Consider the following 14,586-nt stretch of genomic DNA (forward strand, 5'->3'; position numbering starts at 1 on the left):
GCTGATGGGGTAAGGGGGTTGGCTGATGGGGTGAGAGGGTTGAGTAAGGGGGTTGGCTGATGGGGTGAGAGGGTTGGGTAAGGGGGTTGGCTGATGGGGTAAGGGGGTTGGATGATGGGGTGAGAGGGTTGGCTGCTGGGGTAAGGGTGTTGGTTGATGGGGTAGGGTGGTTGGTTGATGGGGTAAGGTTGGCTGCTGGGTTAAGGTGGTTGGCTGATGGGGTAAGGTGGTTGGTTGATGGGGTAAGGTTGGCTGCTGGGGTAAGGTGGTTGGCTGCTGGGGTAAGGTGGTTGGCTGATGGGGTAAGGTGGTTGGTTGATGGGGTAGGGTGGTTGGTTGATGGGGTGAGGGGGTTGGCTGATGGAGTAAGGTTGGCTGATGTTGTGAGAGGGTTGGCTGCTGGGTTAAGATGGTTGGCTTCTGGGGTAATATGGTTGGATGATGGGATTAGGTGGTTGGCTGCTGGGTTAAGGTGGTTGGCTACTGGGGTAATATGGTTGGAGGATGGGGTAAGGTGGTTGGCTGATGGTGTAAGGTGGTTGGCTGATGGTGTAAGGTGATTGACTGCTGGGATAAGGTGGTTGCTGCATAATGGTAAGGTGGTTGCTAGTAAAGGTAGTAAAGATCTCCTTACAAACCTGACGGTCTTTGGGGCAACTGAAGTAGAGTTCATCTGTTTCTGTGACCTCGGCAAATGAAGAGATAGTGTGGTCAGCCTTATTTACCCTAACGTGAGTTAGGTACCCATCTGAACTGGGTGAACTCGAGGACGGTCTACTGCCTCGAACCCGAATTCGAACTCGAGACATACAGGTTAGCAGTCTAACTCTCTACATCCAGGGTTAATGGTTGACTGCTGAGGTAAAGTTATTGCTACAGAGGTTTGATAACTCCATTATGTCTTTTTTCTATACGAGGCTTACTAGTCTGTAAATGACGTCATTCAGGGAAATGGGGGGGGGGGGCGAGCGGGTAGTCTGCTGTTTCAGACGATTTTGATTTGAATTATGTATATGGGGAGACGGGGGTTAGAACTATATGACGTCAGCTGGGGAGAGAATTCTTTTCCAATCATGCAGTAACGGACAGTCGTGGCTAGTCTAGAATCAAATAGACGATATCGCTGTTGGTCTAACCATAGTCTAGGTGCTAGACTCTAGCATGTGCCCGGCTTAATCCTAACATGTTTAAAATAGGAACGTCTTATAATTGACTTGACTGAATGACTGTGTCCCATGACTTGATTGAATGACTGTCCCATGACTTGTTGACTGCATGACTGTCCCATCACTTGACTGTATGACTGTGTCGCATAACTTGACTGTATGACTGTGTCCCATAACTTGACTGTGTGACTGTGCCCCATGACTTTGACTGAATGACTGTGTCCCATACTTGACTGAATGACTGTGCCCCATGACTTTGACTGAATGACTGTGTCCCATGACTTTGACTGAACGACTGTGTCTCATCACTTGACTGTATATATGTGTCCCATCACTTGACTGTATGACTGTGCCCCATGACTTATTGACTGTATGACTGTGCCCCATGACTTATTGACTATATGACTGTGCCCCATGACTTATTGACTGTATGACTGTGCCCCATGACTTATTGACTGTATGACTGTGCCCCATGACTTATTGACTGTATGACTGTGCCCCATGACTTATTGACTGTATGACTGTGCCCCATGACTTATTGACTGTATGACTGTGCCCCATGACTTATTGACTGTATGACTGTGCCCCATGACTTATTGACTGTATGACTGTGCCCCATGACTTATTGACTGTATGACTGTGCCCCATGACTTATTGACTGTATGACTGTGCCCCATGACTTATTGACTGTATGACTGTTCTGTAACCCTCTAGGAGCTGCTAGACCGAGCCACTGGTCGCAAGCAGGAACTCAAGGAACAGGTCAACAGTCTACAGCAGGAGCTGGACGACACCAAGAAAACCTACAGGTGGGTGCAGTAGAGTTCTGGGTCATGGACAGGTTGGTGTAGTAGAGTTCTGGGTGATGGACAGGTGGGTGCAGTAGAGTCCTGGGTGATGGGCAGGTGGGTGCAGTAGAGTTCTGGGTGATGGGCAGGTGGGTGCAGTAGAGTTCTGGGTGATGGGCAGGTGGGTGCAGTAGAGTTCTGGGTGATGGGCAGGTGGGTGCAGTAGAGTTCTGGGTGATGGGCAGGTGGGTGCAGTAGAGTTCTGGGTGCTGGACAGGTGATTGAGGTAGAGTCCTGGGTGATGGGCAAGTGGGTGCAGTAGAGTTCTGGGTGCTGGACAGGTGGGTGCAGTAAAGTCATGTGGTATTGGACATGTATGTGTAGTGTAGAGTCTTAGTCTCTGCGCAGGTAGGTGCAGTAATAAAGTTATCCGATCGAACCTGGCGGACCATGTGTAGATGAAGTAGAGTTCATCTGTTTCTGTTACCTTGGTTTATTCAAGAATAGCTTGGTCAGCACTATGCCTTTACTTTCCATATCGTGAATCAGGTGGCCATCAGAGCCATGTTCTACAGACTCGAGCCCGGGATCTGAACTCGAGACTTTCGGGTTATCGATCGTATGCTCCACCTTCCTACCCACCGTCCCGTATGTGCTGTAGCGTCCTGTGGTAATGGACGTGTAGGTAGAAACCTGCTGTAGTAACGAACAGGAAAGTGCAGGCTAATTAGGCAGGTACACGGGGAGCGAAATTCTTCAATAATTATCTTGATAAAAGAAGAGTGCATATGGGAGACCACACAAGATCATAAGCCCCACCCCTGGGGCGACTTAACAAATTAATATTTATGAGGGAAAATTAGGTCTTTTGAAATAGTAGATCATTTAATTTGAGTCCTGTAGCTTCTAATAACAAAGTGATTATCCGTGTTTCCGCTTGTGGGCCAATAGTGACCTCCCCTTTAAAATACAGGGGGGGGGGGGGGGCTACTGGTACTATATTTACAAAAACATGCTCTTACTTCAATTTTATGAAAAACAAATAGATCTAGGCACTAAATGAAATTTTTAAATAAAGCTTACGAAATTAACAGCTTTATATAGTTTTTAGATTTTATTAATAATTCTTTTTGTTCGATACTTAGTTTTTAATTATACTTTATGTGATTCAAAAATAAAATGCTCTTTAAATAATATCAGAAGCACTAAGAGTCTAGATCAGGGGTCTCCAAACTACGGCCCGCGGGCCGGATGCGGCCCGCGAGGTCCTCTCATCCGGCCCGCGGCGATCTTTTTGTCCTCAGAAAAAAACGTTTGTTGGTGATGGCTGAGGAACTTTGCCCAGAAAAATCAAAGACATGCCTGGAACTAACTGGCCCCCGAACTGAAATTTGATAGTTAATGCGGCCCTCGGACTGAAAAGTTTGGAGACCCCTGGTCTAGATGGAAGTAAAAATATTTGTAAAAGAAACGCACCGCTGTTTTTCGCGATGTTTTCCTCCATTACTGGCAGCAGACAAACTGTCCTTCACTCCTAAAATCTACTTGTATTCTTTGCACTCGTACTATACTTATCCAATTATCCCCGCCCACTCCCTTAAAAAAAAAAACGTTGCAAATTCCCCCAAGTTGTAACCCACGTTGAAGATGTGTGTTCCACCCCGCCAGTTCATTGAGTGCCCGCTGGAAGGACAAGTCGGAGCTGATTGGCCGCCTGGAGCAGCAAGTTCGCAAGATGAAAGACGGCTGGGCCCTCAAGGAAGTTCAGCTCTCTCAAGACCGGGACGCCGCGCTACAGCATGCCAAGTGAGTCTGCTGGAGACAGGGCTGCTGTCTTTTTTTTTTCTTTAACATTGTTTCTTTTTTTTTCTTATCTTACTTTTTTAAACGAATGAGTGAAAGGAAGTGTTTTTTTTTTTTTTATAATCAGAACAATAGAAGATTTTAGAACTGTCGTTTTCTCCATTGTTACAAAAGCAAATCGTAAAATGTTAACAGGCAGAGGAATGGCATCTTACTTTGGTGCCAGAGTTTCTTCCAGGCATCTCTTCGGGGGGGGGCGAAGCCCCCCCGAAAAATTTTACCGCCCCCCCGAACGAAATGAAATTTATATAATTTATATAGAAAATATATACTTTTAACAGTGTCCGCCCCCCCCCCCCCCGAAGAAAGTTTACCGCCCCCCCCCCGAAGATTTCAAGTGCCCCCCCGGAGAAAAAAGTCTGGAAGAAACACTGTTTGGTGCTCAGGCGAACCCTAATTCCACCCAGTGGCGTAGTCAGGGGTTGTTAAAATTTAAAACCCTTTTCTTCCTCTCCCCTTCCCCGTGAACCCAAAAAATGACAGCCGTACTATGTTAAGTTACACGTCGGCAGCACCCTCGTGATGTTTTCAATGCTTTCAGTATCACCCCCTATATATGCGCATGCTATGTAGGCAAATACATCGGAGATGGGCAGGATTTTCTCGCCCCTCGTACATTTGTGTTTGAGTAACGGTTCTCGGCCTATTGTGCCCCGACCCTTCAGGGAAATTACTTATATTGCAGTAGTAGTTTGATCAACCTCACAAAGCAGATATTGGTTAGAAAAGATTTAGCTTATGGTTTAATTTAAGCCAACTGACGCGTTTTTGTTTCACTGAATGCCTTCGTGTGTTGATACTGCGACTTTGTTAGACTGACTTAGACGATCTAAAAAAAAACATTTAACCAGACCTGAAGATAGAAACTAACCACAAGATTTTCCGAGCCTCTACTATCCAAGTCTGTGTTCTGATTGCCAGATTATTTTTTTTATTTCAGAGAACTCAATGAAAAACTCAAACACGCCGACGACGTTTTCAGGCAACAAATTGATCTCAAGGAGGCAACGTTTCAGGAAAAGATAACTCGCATGGAATTGGAAAAACAAAAAGAATTAGATCTGGCTAATGAAAAGGTAGTAAACAGATTTTATTTTTATGAGAGTCAAGCAAATCCCTCTCTCAATTAAAAAAAAAAAGGTTAAAGAAATAAACTTGGTCAGTGTCCGTATCGGACGACGTGGTCGGATAGTAACCCAAAGTAACGAGTTCAAGCCAACTCGATTGGGTACCTGACTAACGGTAAGGAAAGTAAAGGCGGCCGAGCATTTTTCTGACCTTCATATGCTGAAGTCACTGAAACAGGTGAACTCTACTTCACCTGCTCAATGGACCACCTGGTCCAAAAGGATCATGTTTTTTTATCGCAAATTTGAAGAAATCTGTAGTAGCATGTGTTGTGTAGATGTGCCTGAAATAAAAATGTCTTAAAACCTTGTGCAGGTACTGCTGGTGGAAGAAGAAATGCGCCAGATGCTGAGAGAAACAGAGGCAACTAAAAGGGCAATGGAGAACAAAGTGAAAAAGTTGACCCAAGCTTTAGGCGATCTACAGACTGACTTGTACAACTGATAGCATAGGCTGACCTACAGATGGACTTGTACAACTGATAGCATAGGCTGACCTACAGAATGACAAATTATAGTAAAACACATCTTAGGAGTTTAGTATGACCTATAAACTTACTTGTACAACTGATATTTTAATTAAATTAAATAAAAATATAAAATAGTTCTTGTCAAACTCAACTTCTAATTTTTATTAACATTGTTGTGAAAAAAAGCAAGTAACAGTCAGCCACTGGGAGATTTATGTATTTATTTCAGTTGATTCAACTTTAAGCACTGAATTAATTGACTAACACAAAGTCTCTATCACATTCTGGTATTTCACTAACACAAGCCGCTATCTTTCATTGATCGCAATAAATATACAAGCTTCAAGATAATTCACACACTGTCAACAAAAAGAACAATATAAATTTGAATGTATAAAATACAAGCAATGTGTGAATGAATGAACAGAACTAACACTGTGGGGGGTGGCACCCTGTCTCCTACCTGTCAAAGTTGGCCTACCTGCTGGCAAAAGTAGGCGTGGTTTGCATGAGTTCTCCCATATGTCAAGTTCTAGTACATAGAATATCACAGAAATCATCACATTGAACTACAAGAATTTGTTTTGATTGAACTTGTTTTTTTTTATAATCAACTCAATAAAAAAAATCAGATCCTGTGGTTTCACTTTCTCTACGGATATGAATGATGTACATTAAGTGGATATGGATGGTGCAGTAAACTTGTCTAGCACATGGATAAATAAATAAACTAGGTGAGAAGCAACTTAACCCATCAAGGTTTGCGTGCCTTAATAAAGTTAATGAGACCATTGGTTGAGGAGTCGTGGCTGTTGATGACATCAGCTGACGTCAGCTCTGGGAGGATAGCTTTAGCCAGGACCTTGCCCAGCTCAACACTGTGGAGATAACATTATCATTTACATGACATACAGGTGTATGGGACTACATGGAGCTGAGTTGATAAAGGGGGTTTAATCACTTCAAATTTATTCTACACAAATCCAAACTACCCTGCAGTAAGGAGTTATATTTTGAAGATTGTTCTAGACTATTTGTAAAAAAACAGTTTTACAAGCTAATAATTTAAATAATAATAATAATTTAAAAACAAACAGCAACCTAATATTAGCAATATTTCATTATGCTATAATATTGCTTCATGCATTGCATTACTAGATTTATGTATACAACTATAGGCCCTAATTATTTTACAATTATTTATGCTATAGGTTAATTTGCTTTCTAGAATATACTCATCACAGCTCGTAAATCAGGTATTGTTAATGAATGCTTATTGAATAGCTTTATTGTTGTAAAAACAGGCAGAGTAGTGAAGGTGAAATAATAACAGAGTAAAGAAATATCAGGTTCATCAGTGAGTTCACACCTGGTATCATAAACACTAGCAGCAAAAGGTTTATGCGCTTAAATCTGCTTTACACTAGGTACTGCTGCAAGTTTTGTAGTGGATCATTATGTAGCAGACTGACTGGCCAGCTACAAGAGTGCCACATGTTAAAAGCTACCAGTTTATTCAACCAGAGGGCAAGCTAAAGCTTTATATCTCTATTTAATATTGTACAACCTTCCATTATAAATAGATTTAACCAAACACCATAGAAAAGTTACCAAGATAAAAAGTAATCTGTCAACTGACTTAAGCTCCTCATAAAACCATTTAAGAGTAATAAATCCACTTCCTGTTTAGCAAACTATCAACAATGTATTTCCTACATCTACAGTTAATTAACTTCCTCTACTTGATTAATTTCGCAGTAAAAAATAGGTATGAAGCACTCTCCAGCCTGGCAGAGGATACAGTAGAGGAAACAGTAGAGCAAAAATGGCTAGGAATACAGGAACTATGGAAGTCAACATGCACTGACATATTGGGGAGAAGAAAAAATGAACAAAAAGTATGGATCACAACAGAGACATGGGCCAAAATTGAAGATAGAAAAGAGATAAAGCAGAAGATTAACAAATGTAAGGATGAAAAAGAGAAAATAAGCCTCAGAACACATTATTGTGAAGTAAATCGCATGGTCAGGAAAAGTGCAAAAGAAGACAAAAGACAGTTCATACAGGAGATGATAGAGGAGGCAGAAACTGCAGCACGACAAGGAAAAATGAAGAGGCTCTATGAAGTAACCAGGACACTATCAGGTAAGAACATTAATCCCAACAAACCAGTAAAGGATAAAGTAGGAAATATCTTAACAAGTGACACAGAACAGAGAGACAGATGGGCACAGCACTTTGATGAGATTTTAAACCATCCTCTCTCATCAAACATCCCGGATATACCACCTGCAAATCACCTACTAGATGTGTGTACAGATCCACCCACAAAGTTAGAAACAATAAGAGCAATAAAGAACATGAAAAATGGCAAAGCAGCTGGCCCGGACGGCATCCCACCAGAGGCACTCAAAACAGACCCAGCCATATCAGCAGACATACTACATCCTCTACTTAAGCAGATTTGGGAAGAAGAGATAATCCCATCTGACTGGAAACTGGGATACCTGATAAAACTGCCAAAGAAGGGAGACCTGACACAATGCAACAACTGGAGAGGGATAATGCTTCTTTCAGTTCCAAGTAAGGTGCTGACAAGAATCATCCTAGAGAGACTTAGAGATGCCTTGGACAAAAAGCTGAGACAAGAACAGGCTGGTTTTCGTCAGGACAGGTCATGTACTGACCACATTGCCACGCTACGCATCATTGTTGAACAGTCCCTTGAGTGGCAATCCCCCTTATACATGACCTTTGTCGACTTCGAAAAGGCGTTTGACAGTGTGAATAGAGATGCTATCTGGAAGTTAATGAGCCACTATGGAATACCCAAAAAATGTATATCTATCACACAGAAACTATATGAAGACTCCACCAGTCAGGTAATACACAAGGGAAAACTAACAAAACCATTCAGGGTGACGACGGGAGTAAGACAGGGATGTATGCTATCGCCAATGATATTCTTGATGGTGATCGACTGGATCATGCTGAGGGACACAAAAAACGACACAGGAATCCAGTGGAGTTTCACAAAAAGGTTGGAGGATCTTGATTTTGCCGATGACATCTGCCTACTATCTCATAAGCATCAACACACGCAAGTCAAACTAAATCGGCTGTCTGAAGAAGCCTCCAAAATTGGACTAAAAATCAATAAAAACAAAACAGAGGTCATCAGAATCAATAACAGCCAGGACCTGCCGATACAGCTGAATGGAGAAGATTTACGAGAAACAAACACATTCACATATCTGGGAAGCGTGATCAATAAGGACGGGGGAGCAGACGAGGACATAAAATGCCGTATCAACAAGGCTAGATGTGCCTTCAACTCGCTGCGCCCAATGTGGAGGTCCACGGCCCTGTCACTCCGGAGCAAAATTGGGATTTTCAACACAAATGTGAAGGCAGTGCTACTCTATGGCTCGGAGACCTGGAGGGTTACGAAGACAAATACTGATAGGCTACAGGCATTCGTAAACAAGTGCCTACGTCATATACTCAAAATAAGATGGCCAGACAAAATAACAAACAAAGACCTGTGGCAAATTTTAAAGCAACAACCAATAGAGAAAGATATTAAGGCCCGAAAATGGGGATGGATCGGACACACGTTAAGAAAAGAAAAAGAAAACATTGCAAAACATGCATTGGACTGGAATCCCAAGGGGAAAAGGAGGGTGGGCCGGCCAAAGAAAACATGGAAGAGAACGGTTGAGGAAGAGGCAAAAACAGCTGGGCTCTCATGGGCACAGATCAGAGGAGCAGCCCAAAACCGAGTCCGCTGGAGATGTGTGGTTGCAGCCCTTTGCTCCCCAGGGGCTATAAAGGAGTGTTGATGATGATGACTTGATTAATTTCAATCAAATAACTTACCCCCATTGGTCAAAGGAGTTGATATCCCACACAATGCCTTGCACAAAGATCTTCATCTCATACATAGCTGGAAAAATGTGTAAACAAAACTGTAACAACTACAAGTAACCTCAAGTATAATGGACACGTGTAAACAATTCTTTAACTACTCCAGTAACCTTAGTATAATACATAGATCATAGAATAGGAGTGTAGTAACTATCTAATAATAAGCAGCATAGCGAACAATTTTATAGTAATACTTATATGGTTGTGACTCAAAGCTTAAGTTAGCCAAACTAAAACAAAAAGGTTACAGGGTAAATGTATGCCCTGACATACTACAGGGTATATTGCAGCTATCCCTCAGAAAAAAGTGAACACATTTTACCACAGGGACTACCAAAGAAACAGCTAGCATTCCTGACTGATAAACTTACCAATTAATACACCAAGGTTGAAAGGTGTCAACTTTTGAAACACAATTGAATTACTTGGTCGATTGCCTTCAAAAACCTGGAGGTGTATCAAATAATTTAGGATACATTCAAACAAATTATTCACAAGAGGTGCTAACATACAGGAGACAAGTTATGTTCAAATTATTTTTACTATTTCTAAAGCAGTTTATAACATGGTGATATTTGTAATAGGTCTTGTTAATATACTCCTCAATATATTCTACAACAGTTTTTAAATTATATAAATTCAACAAAGGGGGGGGGGGGGGGGGGCAGAAATTGAAAGCTGTCTATTTTTTGCTTCTCTTCCCCCCCCCCCCCCTCCAATCAGCTACCAACACAATCTATACACAGTTACTTGCTTTATGGGGGCCAATCAGTTGGATTTGATCTTCAGACATGCCAGCAGCTCTCAGCTCTGTGTCCACCTCCTCTTTTGTCTTTCCTCGCATCAAAGCTTCAGTCTGAGCTAGAAAGTTAGACAGCAGGATCTAGACACAAAAACAAGATGACTTTTAGTCAGTTCTAGTCATTAAACATCAGAAAGTGAGGGCTGTTTTGATAGTAAGTGTTAAATAAACCCAGCTATTAATATTATCTGGTACAAATATTACGCAGGCAATCACAAAATTTTAACTGTAGAGTACTCAATGTGGAGGAGTTTGTTACACAAAAAATACAAACACTGAAGAGATCACTCACCTGGTGGTGAAGTCCATTCTGGACAGGGTTGTGGGTTTCAACAGGGACAAGAAAATCACAAGGAATTAAGTTGGTTCCTGTTCAATGATAATAACAAATGTCTTAGTTACATCTTTATTTATGTTGAAGTTCAATGATAAATATAAATGCTTAAATATTATTTACACAAATTATTTTCACAAGAAGAAAAAACTGGCAAAATCAGTAAGAATGCGTAAATCTAATAAATACTTACACCACTGGTACAGAAAAGATGTAATCTATTTACAAATGTTGAGGCCATACAAAGCAATGCAATAATAATCTAGAGACTAACAGCAACAACCTGTGACCTAACGGAACTGACCTTGATGAATCAGCTGATAAAATGCATGCTGACCATTAGTGCCAGGCTCTCCCCAGGCTACGGGTCCTGTGGAGTAATCCACTTTCTGACCCGAGCGGGTTATGTATTTGCCATTGCTCTCCATATCCCCTTGCTGGAAGTAGGCTGGGAATCTGTGCATGTACTAGAAGCAACAATAGCAAAGGCTGATACAGTAGGACTACTAAGGTGGTTTAAATGGGTTGTCTCTATAGCACATTGAGAAGTTATGGTTTACCTGATCATAAGGCAGGATTGTGTAGGACTGTGCACCATAGAAGTTGGAGTACCAAATGCCTAGTGCAGCAAGGATCATGGGAATCTAACAGAGAAGAAAACAGCACATGAAATAAAGGTGAGTAACTAATTCAAATATCAGTTATTCTGAAGAAAGTAAGACACACAATTCAATTTAATATTACAAAGGAATAAAAGTCTATGGACAAAAAATCAAAACTACATTTTTTTCAAGTGGAGCTTCTTTGAAGTGTTTGTCTAAATGATGGGCACCATCCAGCAGAGCCTCAAAGTTGTCCATACCTGGAGACATAATTATAAACACATTTGTGTATCAACTATTTCTGTTACTCTCAGTTACTGTTACTCTCTGAACTTTTTTTAAATGCAGTAAATAAAACATCATTAATCTTGCTTATTGAGGTTTAAAAAATAAGGATAGTTATGTTCACTGTGTAAACTTTAAATTTTTTAAAGGCTTAAATATTTGTAATTATGTTAGTATTTTTTAAAAATGGAATAAAAATTGTAAAAGCTAACCAATCATCAATGCAATAGACAGCCCAATAGCAGACCAAAGGGAGTAGCGTCCACCAACCCACTTGAAGAAGTGAACAAAAAATATTTGAATAAATAATACAGAAATGTAATGAATTTAATGTTTAGCTAAAACATTTCATACTTAGTTACTTATTGAATCAGCATTTTTAAAGGAAAATACTTTAGCAATGAAAAAAAATAGATCTTCTTTAAGTTTAAGCTACTAAATAAAGATTAAAACTACGAAGATAAAAATTTCTAACACTACATTTGCCTAACATAAAAACTAAGCTTTAAAAATACTTACATCCCAAAATTCAAACATGTTGCTTTCATCAATTCCAAATTCTTTACACTTAGGCTGAAATTATTTAAATTTAAACTTACTGAACATGAATTGATTATGAATAACTAGAAAAACAACCCACAAAATTCAACAGCTTATTAATACACAACAGGATATTTCACCATGCTAGAATAAAATCAATACTTAGCATGACTTGCAACTACATACCAAGATGTACAGCTACAGTCTGAACTATTAAATAATGACTTACCCCATTGGTTGAGAGAGCAACAAAATGCTTGGATACAGCAGCTTGCTAGAAAAAACAAATTTAATTTTACTTCAGTTCCAACTATTCATTACTAAATTATAAATGTTGTACATTTAAATCTTAGTCTATAGATGGAAGTTAATCACTTACACAAAAACTGTTATAAACCTACAACCACTAATTTCACAATCATCTACAATTATTCCCATGCTAAACATGAATGCTTATAATACTTACATCATTAGCATGTTGTAAAAACCAGATCTTAGCAGAGATGGCATTGGTTATAGTCTCTTGTGTAGTAAATGTCTATTTTAAAAATGTGGATGTTATTGTTAATACACTTGGCAACTTAGGCATTTACAAATGAAGACTTAAATGATAACATTAAAAAGCTCACACAATACTTCATCTGAATTTAAAAATTCAGGTTGTATACACAAGTATGAGAGTTGTTTAGAAGATAAAACTTAAATACAAATTTAAAAGGGCAATGGTTATAAAATTTAAAAATCTGACACGATTTTAAAAATTCTTTATTTGCATTGTTTAGCTGAAAAGTTCACTTCAGTCCATAACTTACCTTGGAAGCAATGATAAAGAGTGTAGTTTCAGGGTTCAGAGTTTTCAATGTTTCTGCCAGATGTGTCCCATCTACGTTAGAAATGAAGTGAGATGTGGGTCCACACTGATATTTTTTTAAAGCTTCAGTAACCATCACTGGGCCCTAGAAAATGTACCCAAGGGAAAAACTTTTTAAAACTAAATTTTAAATAAGACGTTTCTATAATTATTAGACAGTCCTAAAAACTATAAAATCTTGAGTCTTACAATGGAGACTTACCAGATCAGAACCACCTATACCAATGTTGACACAGTCAGTGATACTTTTCCCAGTGTAGCCCTTCCACTGACCATGTCGTACTTGATCTGTGAATTCTCTCATGTGTTTTAGAACAGCATTAACATCTGGCATGACCTAAAATAACAGAGTGGCTCACAAATGTAGCTAGAAGAACATTTTGGATCAAATAGTTTTTAAAAAATTGCATACTGATTTCATATTCTTGACATGGAGCAATACTAATTAGCCCATCTTGTGCTTGTAGTTTACAAAGTAACAAAATTAATACTGCTGATAAACAGCAAACCTATCTGGTCTACAATAATGTAAAAACCTAATTAGCAGAAAATATACATTCATTCTTTAAACAATTTACACTAAAGCCTAAAAAGGTCCATCATAATTCTTACAGTTTAGTGAATTTTAAAGATATTTTATTAAAATTTTTAATTTTAATTAAGGGGTAGCAGATTTAAATTTAATTACATCTTTGCCATCAACATAAATAGGAGTGTTACTTCTGTTGCGCAATGCAGTGTGGAGAACAGCTCTGTCTTCGGTGAAGTTGATTTTTTCCCCAGCAAACATTCCATCTCTCATTTTTTCTACTTGTGCAGATTTTAGCTACAGAAAAGTAAAAATTCTTTAAGATCAAATTCATTTTATTTATGAAAATAGAAATAGAATTATATATAAGAATGATATATATATAATGTTATCTACACCCTCTTATCCATATAGTCCAAAAAGTGTATATTAAAAATAAATGATTTTAATCCTCTAAAAGAAAGTGTTTAAGTGAAAATGACATGTAATTAACATGAAGATATTGCTAGCAAATAAATAAGATTATGTCTTAAATAAAATGCTAGACTTCTAGAAAGTGATCTTTTAAAAATAATTGTTTAGTTAGTGTCTAAAAGTAAAAGTATCTTCCCAAAAGATGTTTACATTTTAACTTGATAATAAATTTAATCCATCTGGTTAAGTTAATAGACTGACTATGTTTGACTACATTTAGGGTTGACTGGTTTTAGCAACTTAGTTAAGGTTAAAACTTTAAAATATTTACCAGATCAACAAGAGCATGAAAGATCTCATCATCAATCAGATTTTTTGAGAAGTCAACAAGAATTGGACCATCTCTTCCATCTAAAGAGACACTACAAAATTAAAATAAATTAGTTTTCAAGCCTACGTATTACTAGATATATTATTCATATTGTTTAATAGTTAAATTAATTGTAATGACTTATTATTTTATCTCATTTCTATCAAATCAATCTGAATCAAGATTGATGATTTGACTTGTGCACCTGAATTTCTCAAACCGACGAGAGTCAGCATTAAACAAATTCAGCATCTTCAGATTTTTTGAAGCAGAATCATACAGATTTTTTAGCTTCAACCAGGCAGGATCCTTTGACAAAAATGCCCGACCTGACATTTTTATTTAAAATTGGTAAATCACTAGGATAAATCAAACGATTGATTAGACTATTCAGTGTATTCTGGTATCAGACAGAAAACTAGCAGTTCGTTCTTGACCTTGTTAATTTTAACAACCGGTGAACTCTAAAGGTCAAGGTAATGAAGTAAGGTCACA

The 14,586-nt window shown here is 38.9% G+C and overlaps 2 protein-coding genes across 5 annotated transcripts in view; one reads left to right on the forward strand and one right to left on the reverse strand.

Annotated features, from left to right (window-relative positions):
* Positions 1–5,520, forward strand: part of LOC131946629 (leucine-rich repeat and coiled-coil domain-containing protein 1) — a 250,854-nt gene extending 245,334 nt beyond the window's left edge. For all 3 annotated transcript variants that reach the window (XM_059307559.1, XM_059307561.1, XM_059307560.1), the window contains exons 23-26: positions 1,881–1,975; positions 3,623–3,760; positions 4,758–4,893; positions 5,261–5,520. In XM_059307559.1, coding sequence (XP_059163542.1) covers positions 1,881–1,975; positions 3,623–3,760; positions 4,758–4,893; positions 5,261–5,389 — 498 coding nt within the window. In that variant the 3' untranslated portion in view covers positions 5,390–5,520. The remainder of the gene's footprint in view (positions 1–1,880; positions 1,976–3,622; positions 3,761–4,757; positions 4,894–5,260) is intronic.
* A 93-nt stretch (positions 5,521–5,613) lies between these two features.
* On the reverse strand, positions 5,614–14,551 carry LOC131946630 (glucose-6-phosphate isomerase). 2 transcript variants are annotated; one of them, XR_009387733.1, is made up of 18 exons: positions 14,297–14,551; positions 14,053–14,143; positions 13,467–13,604; positions 12,981–13,115; positions 12,720–12,863; positions 12,374–12,445; positions 12,137–12,181; positions 11,887–11,940; positions 11,580–11,640; positions 11,263–11,342; positions 11,041–11,124; positions 10,785–10,947; positions 10,439–10,515; positions 10,099–10,227; positions 9,716–9,791; positions 9,297–9,363; positions 5,878–6,292; positions 5,614–5,773 (listed from the first exon to the last, which is right to left on the reverse strand). XR_009387733.1 is itself a non-coding variant. In XM_059307562.1 (17 exons), exons 1-17 carry the CDS (start codon positions 14,425–14,427, stop codon positions 6,169–6,171), a joined length of 1,671 nt encoding a protein of 556 aa, XP_059163545.1. In that variant the 5' UTR covers positions 14,428–14,551; the 3' UTR covers positions 5,614–6,168. The 2 variants fall into 2 exon arrangements, 1 of the variants encoding a protein (XP_059163545.1); XM_059307562.1 differs by having other exon boundaries at positions 5,614–6,292.
* Positions 14,552–14,586: the final 35 nt, after the last annotated feature.

The sequence above is a fragment of the Physella acuta genome, unplaced genomic scaffold (assembly GCF_028476545.2).
Source record: "Physella acuta isolate Inbredline_101_S28 unplaced genomic scaffold, ASM2847654v3 ptg000566l, whole genome shotgun sequence".
Classification (NCBI taxonomy): domain Eukaryota; kingdom Metazoa; phylum Mollusca; class Gastropoda; family Physidae; genus Physella; species Physella acuta.

Coding starts and splice junctions, on each gene's coding strand:
- LOC131946630 (XM_059307562.1), bottom strand. CDS start 14,427: ATGTCAGGTCGGGCATTTTTGTCAAAGGATCCTGCCTGGTTGAAGCTA. Junction 14,144..14,296: donor CGTCGGTTTGAGAAATTCAG/GTGCACAAGTCA, acceptor TTAATTTTGTAG/TGTCTCTTTAGATGGAAGAG. Junction 12,182..12,373: donor TTTTACAACATGCTAATGAT/GTAAGTATTATA, acceptor TGTTTTTTCTAG/CAAGCTGCTGTATCCAAGCA.